Source organism: Mus caroli, chromosome 18, assembly GCF_900094665.2.
Source record: "Mus caroli chromosome 18, CAROLI_EIJ_v1.1, whole genome shotgun sequence".
In the NCBI taxonomy this organism is placed as follows: domain Eukaryota; kingdom Metazoa; phylum Chordata; class Mammalia; order Rodentia; family Muridae; genus Mus; species Mus caroli.
In genome coordinates this window covers 64,056,715-64,064,596 of record NC_034587.1, presented here as the reverse complement: position 1 = coordinate 64,064,596, position 7,882 = coordinate 64,056,715, and the positions used below count along the sequence as shown (strand labels likewise).

At 41.7% G+C, this 7,882-nt stretch overlaps 1 protein-coding gene across 2 annotated transcripts in view; it reads right to left on the bottom strand.

Annotated features, from left to right (window-relative positions):
- Positions 1-7,882, bottom strand: part of Cidea (cell death inducing DFFA like effector a) — a 24,892-nt gene that overhangs the window by 8,930 nt on the left and 8,080 nt on the right. The window contains exons 1-2 of one of the 2 annotated variants that reach the window (XM_021150964.2): positions 4,343-4,509; positions 306-450 (exon numbers count right to left, since the gene is read on the bottom strand). In XM_021150964.2, the coding sequence (XP_021006623.1) occupies positions 306-437 (132 nt within the window). In that variant the 5' untranslated portion in view covers positions 438-450; positions 4,343-4,509. Of the gene's footprint in view, positions 1-305; positions 451-4,342; positions 4,510-7,882 lie in introns of those variants that run through there. The other variant, XM_021150963.2, reaches the window with a different exon arrangement.

The window sequence follows — 7,882 nt, the reverse complement described above, 5'->3', positions numbered from 1 at the left end:
CCACCACGCTGGCACGTTTTTTTTTTTAAGATTTATTTATTTATTATATGTAAGTACACTGTAGCTGTCTTCAGACACACCAGAAGAGGGAGTCAGATCTCATTACGGATGGTTGTGAGCCACCATGTGGTTGCTGGGATTTGAACTCAGGACCTTTGGAAGAGCAGTCGGGTGCTCTTAACTGCTGAGCCACCTCACCAGCCCCTGATAAACTCTCTTTTAATGCTTGTGTCTTATCACTGGCTTACTGCCCCAGGCCTGGACTCTGAGCTAACAGAGGGTACCTGAGGTGGTGACCACAGTACCTTGCTGATAAGTTCCTGCAGGCTGCTGGCCATCACCCCACGCCGGCTACTTCGGTCATGGTTTGAAACTCGAAAAGGGCGAGCTGGGTGTATGAGGGGGGTCAGCAGGACCTTCTTAGTCTGCAATCCCATGAATGTCAGGGGCCTGGAAAGGAGGCACAGAGGAGAAAGAACCATTTTTCAGACAAGTGTTTTTGTTTTGTTTTGTTTTTAAAAAGAGTTATCTATTATTATATACACTGTACATACACAGCACACTGTAGCTGACTTCAGATACCCCAGAAAAGGGCATCAGATAGCATTACGGGTGGTTGTGAGCCACCATGTGGTTGCTGGGATTTGAACTCAGGACCTTCAAAGAGCAGTCAGTGCTCTTGACCCCTGAGCCATCTCTCCAGCCCAAGGGTTTGGATTTTGTTCCCTGTGCACACACACACACACACACACACAGAGGATTTCTCTGTGTAACAGCCCTTGGCTGTTAGAACTCAATCTGAAGACCAGGCTGGCTTCAAACTCACAGAGATCTGTGTGAGTCAGCATCCTGAGTGCTGGGATTAAAGGCCTGCACCAACACCTCCAGGGCTTTTTAAGAAGAGGTTTGAGGCACACACAAGTAATGCAATTTTAATATTTCCATCTAAAAGAAAGAAGCATGAAACCTAGGAATTAGCAAATGTTACATATATCCACTTAATGAATGTTACATATCCCCAATTACTAAATGTTACATATATTCACTTATCAAATGTTACACATATCCACTTACCGAATGCTACATATATCCAATTACTAAATGTTACATATATCCACTTACCAAATGTTACATATATCCACTTACCGAATATTACACATATCCACTTACCGAATGTTACACATATCCACTTACCAAACGTTACATATACCCACTTACCGAATGTTACATATATCCAATTACTAAATGTTACATATATCCAACTACTAAATGTTACATATATCCAATTACTAAATGTTACATATACCCAATTACTAAATGTTACACATATCCATACCTCCAAAGAGCAAGCTAGTAACTGATGAGCTTAGCACATTCAGGGCTGGCCTCATTTTGGTCCTCGGCCCCTTTCCAAGCTATAGTCATCAAATATTGATTCAAAAAGGTTCAGATTTATTTATTTTATGCATATGAATATTTTGCTTGCATGCATGTATGTGTGTACCACATGTGTGCCTGGTACCTGTGGGGTTTAGAGGAGAGCATCGAATCCCCTGGAACTGGAGTTACAGGTGGTTGGGAGCCACCAGGTGAGTGCTGAGACTAGAACCTGGTAACAACGTGTTCTCTCAACCTCTGACCCATTGCTCCGGCCCCTAAATATAAATATATTTTATTATTATTTTTGTGCGTGTCTGCATGTACATGATGGGTACAGACAGGTACAGAGCCCACAGTGTGTGAGCAGCAGCAGAGGACCATTTTGTGGGGGGTGGTCCTCACCTTTAACATTTATATGGGTTTGGGGGATCAAACACAGGTTGCCAGTCTTGTGAAGCAAGAGTCTTTACCCACTGAGCCACCTCAGCAGCCCACGGGGTGGGTCTTAAAGCTAAACATGTAAGACTATGATTTCTAGAGACTACAAAGTAGCTGAGCCAGTTTAGAGAGTTGGTGTATAGAGACAGACAAATAGGTACATATTTGTATAATACTGGTGCAGAATTAATCTAAAATACTGTTCAATGTATCAGTCAGTTCTGGTTTTCATTTGTTTGGCTTTTAGTGTAGGGTTAGAACTCAGGGTTCTGTGCCTGCTAGGTCAGTATTCTGCCGCTGAGCTGATTCCCAGCCAAGGTTTTGAGATCAGCCTAGAAGGGTATTTGGATATGGTTAAAAATCTGTAAGACCTATAACAAAAAGTTGGCTCAAAACAAATAATTCAGGAGTTAAAGCCATTCTAGACGACAACATATGACATGAACTGTCCAAAGAAACAGGTCTCTTAAGATACTTTTAAATTGGGATATACAATTTCTGTCCTGTCTTAAATCCACACTTAAAAAGATAGAATTTAAAACAATGTTTTTTTTTTTTAAATAAAGGGGTATTAAAATTATACCTCCATATATTTGTATACAAAAACTTTCGTATTGACAACCAAACTTTGTAACATGAAAATAATCCACTTGATAAGGATTTTTACATTGTTAAAACTTGGTTTTGCCTTCTAACAATTTTGGAAGTGTACAACATTAAAGATATAAAAAAATCACTGGCTCTTGGAATCCACCCCCCACCCTTACCCCCTTTCAGTTTGCCTGAGCTCTGGCAAAAAGTTCTCTCAGCCAAGATCAGGAAAGTTCCTAATCTCTATAAAATAAAGAGGTTTTGTAGGTTAAAAAGTTTTATTTTCATACTAAAAGAGCTACAATTCAAAACTGTAATTTTTAAGGCTCAAATTTAACAGGAACTGAGAGCGAATAACCTGGTAAATGATCAAATCCTTTGAACATGTTAAAAACTACATTTAAATCCAGGCTAGGCCGGGCGTGGTGGCGCACGCCTTTAATCCCAGCACTCGGGAGGCAGAGGCAGGCGGATTTCTGAGTTCAAGGCCAGCCTGGTCTACAAAGTGAGTGCCAGGACAGCCAGGGCTACACAGAGAAACCCTGTCTCGGAAAAAAAAAAAAAAATCCAGGCTAAAAACTGATACAGTTAATTATAAGATTAAAGCTTTATTTAGTCTCCTATTTTATGTTTACAAGGCGCAGTTTAAAAAGGATAACTAAAAACAGACAGATTGTTTAACCCAGATATGCTAGGCAAATACTGGCTCTCAAACCTGTCAGAGATCTGCTAAATATGGCATTTAATATGTTTAAACTTACCATGACAGACAGAGACTCCCAAATACTTGGTGACAACCGCCTCCCCCCAAGGTCTCCAAGAAGATATGGGCACAAAAGGCACTGCCCGGAGTGTGGTACAATAACCACTGAGCATAACTGCCCCAATGTCTCCCCTGCTGCCAGGGCCTGGCCTAAACTGTGGACAAACAGAGGACACTGCAGAATTGATTGGCACAGATTGCTTAAGACATGGTGAGGTCGGTCTGTCCCACGTTCCTCCTCCACAGGAAAAGGCCTCTTCATCTTCTGGCCTGATGGACAAAGACCGCCTCTGCCCTCCGTGCCATAGAGATGAAGGAGCCTGGTGTAACTGCCTGGGTAATAAGATATGGACTAGTCTCTGGCATTTTAATTTATCCTTCTTCAGGTCTCGGATTAATTGATGGCTATACTAACTGTAGCTTGACAGCTAGAGAACAACAGACAACTAGCTCCTTACCTCAGGGTAAGCCATCATTGATTTAGTTTATTAATCAACTTATTAATTGATTAAAACTATTAAATCTCTTATTAAAAAGGACAAACAGGTTTGCTTTGCTCACAGGTTTCATGTTACCACCTATGACTTGTGATAAATAATTAATTAAAAATTACAAAATTTAGGGGCTGGTGAGATGGCTCAGTGGTTAAGAGCACCGACTGCTCTTCCGAAGGTCCTGAGTTCAATTCCCAGCAACCACATGGTGGCTCACAATCATCCATAATGAGATCTGACACCCTCTTCTGGTGTGTCTGAAGACAGCTACAGTGTACTTACATATAATAAATAAATAAATCTAAAAAAAAATTACAAAATTTAAAATTATATATATTATATATTAACTTTATACATATGATATATAAAATCTAAGGATATAAACGCTTCTAAAAATGTTCAAAGGTTCAATATGCTTTATAAAGATTAGAGGGCCTAAAAGAATGTTTTAAAATATGTAAATACAAGTTATAAAGATATTAAAAAATAACATAAGATATATAAAATATGAAAAGAAGTTTCACAGTTCTTCCCCCCTGCTATTATTATTTTAACATTGATCAATGGGATTCCGAGGAGCTGATGGAATACTGGCTGCGTACAATTCAGCCACAGGCTCGAGGTTTTGGATTCTCTATGGTTGTCCTCTGACTATAGATTTAAAGGTGCTTCTCACCATTCTCAAACCATCTCTGTTCATTCTGCAGATCCAGCCCTCTGGACTAAATGTCCATGCCTTGACTCCTGCTGTCTACAGACACCTGGTAATTGCTTTTCAGAGGGTCATAAGACTTGGCTCCCCTTGTGACAGATCAAACAGACCCCAGATAAGTACACCTGCCTGTTCTTTAAAAAATGGGATTTTCCCCTTGGTCTTGGGAACTTAAACTTTCCTGGACCACTACTCAAAATGGAAGTCTTATTCCAAATAGTTTCTTATATTGGCGCAAGTGTCTCTCTTATGCTGGGGTCCATCCCAGGGGCAGCTGATACCATGAAGGCTCATACACAGGTACAGGAAGTGCTGTTGGGTGGTTGGTTCAGGTCCAAGCTTATTGTGAGTAACGATACAAAACAGTTCTATTGACTTTTATCATAATTGGTTTCCAAGGACACAAAACATAACAGAATATGTAATCAGTCTTGGCATTAGGAAGTTTCCTAGTAACAGTGAAGACATATAAAAAAGTTTCCATATAATGGCAAGGTGCCAGGTAACTGTTACCTAAGCCTTCACATTCCATCTAGGCCTTAACATTTTGCTGAGAACTTATGAAGGACCAACATCATAAATGTCACTGGAAGAACAGAAGGAGGAAACTCTAGGCCCTGAGTCCCATGACCCTTTGTATTTTGTTTTAATTCTTTGGAAAATGTGGAATTTTACACCAAGCCAGGATACAACATGGGAAACAGCAGGCACTCTGGTGTATTCTTTTCATGTGCACCCTCAGAGATAACAAATATCATTGATTGTTCTCTTTTCTAAGCAAAGACTAAGTCATAGACTTTAGCTGAGGCAGATGTTTACTAACGACTTTTAAAACAGTGTACCCCCCCCCAAAAAAAAACCCACATTAACATGGACCAGGGAAATAATTAGAGCAACATCAAAAACAAAATTTTCTGAAAGAACTGGACCCTCTATTATTCAATTTTTATTAATGGGAAACTACAAGGAAGTAGCATGTTGGATTAGTGAAAAAGGAACTCAATTCCTCTTTTAGTAGTTAATTAGGAAAACAAAATTTGTTTTATTTGGGCTTGATATTTAATTAACTTTCAAAGTTGGATGGGCTTGTTTCTGTTGCTGTTTTAAGTCAGGGTTCTCATGTAGCCCAGGTTAGCCTTCAACTCCTTACATAGCAGAGATGACCCTGAACTTCAGATTCAGCCCCAGGCCCTCACTATCACCTTCCACAGGTCAGCTCGCCTACTTGCTAAGTAGCAAGGGCACAAGTGAAGAGCATGTTATTAAATGCAAGTCACTTAGAGCTTCATGAAAGAATGCCTGACTGCCTCTGACATACCACTGCATGTTCTCAAACATCACACAAGGCTGTATTTAACAAAGGACAGAAGTAATCCCTGGGAAGCGGAGCACTAAGATACTCCCTAAACAGAACTCCATCAGGTGACAGCTGTGCTGTTGAGCCTCAACGGTGGTTAAACCTCTGTGGAAACCAGGTGAGTGACACACAAGGAGCCTGTGGGCTCTTTCTCATTCAGGAACACACCCATAAAGATGTTATTCCAACAGGCCGGAGAGATGGCTCAGCAGTTAAGAGCACTAGCTGCTCTTTCAGAAGACCTGTTTTGATTCTCAATGCCCAGCTTTGTGGTTCACACCGGTAAACTCCAGTTCTAGGGCATCTGATGCCCTCTTCTGGCATCTTTGGGTACTACATGCATGGGGTGCATATACATATATATATGCAGATAAAACACTCACACACATAAAATAAAATATTTGGGCTGGAGAGGTGGCTCAGTGGTTAAGAGCACTGACTGATCTTCCAGAGGTTCTGAGTTCAATTCCCAGCAACCACATGGTGGCTCACACCATCTGTAATGGGATCTGATGCCCTCTTCTGGTGTGTCTGAAGACAGAGACAGTGGACTCACATACATAAAATAAATATTTAAAAAAAAGATAAAATTAAAAATAAAAAAACCTGGCAGACTAAGTCATGTTGCTATCTGCGTTGACACATCTCAGGAAGTTCAGAAGAGGGGACTGCCAGCCAACACTTGTCACTTGCAGCTTCTTGTTCTAGTCTCTTTCCTCCCTCATTCCTCCCTCCCCCTCCCCCCCAACAAGCTGACACTCTGAAATTAGACCTAGGTTGTCAGCAATAATTTGGTCTGAAGTACACACGACCTCATACTGTTTGCCTCTGTGTACCTGCCATAGTAATTCGTCAAACACACCACAGTCCCCACAGCATCAACCACCACCCCCCCCCCCATTTCACAGATGGGAAGAGTGAGACCCAACATGGTTTCTCAACATCATCCAAATTGATGGTATGGGAAGCAGTATCTCTCCTAAGCCAAAAGTTTCTGTTGGGTGGAAGAAGTAGATCATAAACAATCTATAACATCCTGGAGCAACCAGGTTGATAGCACAGAAGCTCAAATCATGATTATGTTATTATTATTACAGTAATAATTCTTACCAGGCTGACCTTGAACTTGTTAAGACCTGACTGCCTCTACCTCCTGGATATTATGATTAAAGCCTTGTACCACCATGTCCAGCCTATTTTTATCATTTTAAATTAGGTATAGGTGTGTATGTTTGCATGTGAGTATATGCAAGTGAAGGCAGTTGCCCATGGAGGTCAGAGGCACAAATGTCCTGGAGCTGAAATTTCAAATGGCTGTGCACCTCCTGATGTCGGTGCTGGGAACTAAACTCGGGTCCTTTGTAAGATCATCAAGTGCTCTTTACCACAGAGCTCTCTCTGCAGTCCTGAGTACGGCAGTTTTGTATTTATATACTTGATTCCTTCCCTTTTCAGATGTATAAAGTGGCTGCACAATTTGCTTCCCATGAGGATGTGAGGAGGGGACTGGGATAGACCCAGGGGTCCCTGACCCAGCTCTCCCATCCGAAGGACCTTGGAACCTTGACCAGAGACCTGGATGGGTCTAGCCTAGCGGCGGCCCTGGCATATGACTCCTGAACTTCTGCCTTGATTTGGAGGAGTTGTACCTGGTCTCTGTTGCACAACCCAAAGCACAAGATGTCCACACAGGGCTGAGCTAACACTAGGGCAGAATTCGTGTAATGGCACCACACCTGGGAACTTGGAAGGCAGCAGCTGTTGGGGACTAGCGATGTCCATGCTTCCCACTCAGAACCTCAACTTTGTTCTCAACCTACTCGGACCGTGAAGCTCTAACCAGCTGGTCGAGTCCTCAAGTGGAAGAGAGAACGCCAGCAGAGTTCTACATCCAGCAAACACCTGTGCCCATTAACGGACTATGGCGAAACTTCTAAGTCACAGTCATGAGTTAGACAGTGGCCCAGGGACAGCAGGCAGTGGAGAAGGCCATTAAGCAGCACCAGGGTTTTTTTTATTTGTTTTTTTGGTTTTTTTGTTTGTTTGTTTTGTTTTGTTTTTTTGGTTTTTTGAGACAGGGTTTCTCTGTATAGCCCTGGCTGTCCTGGAACTCACTCTGTAGACCAGGCTGGCCTCGAACTCAGAAA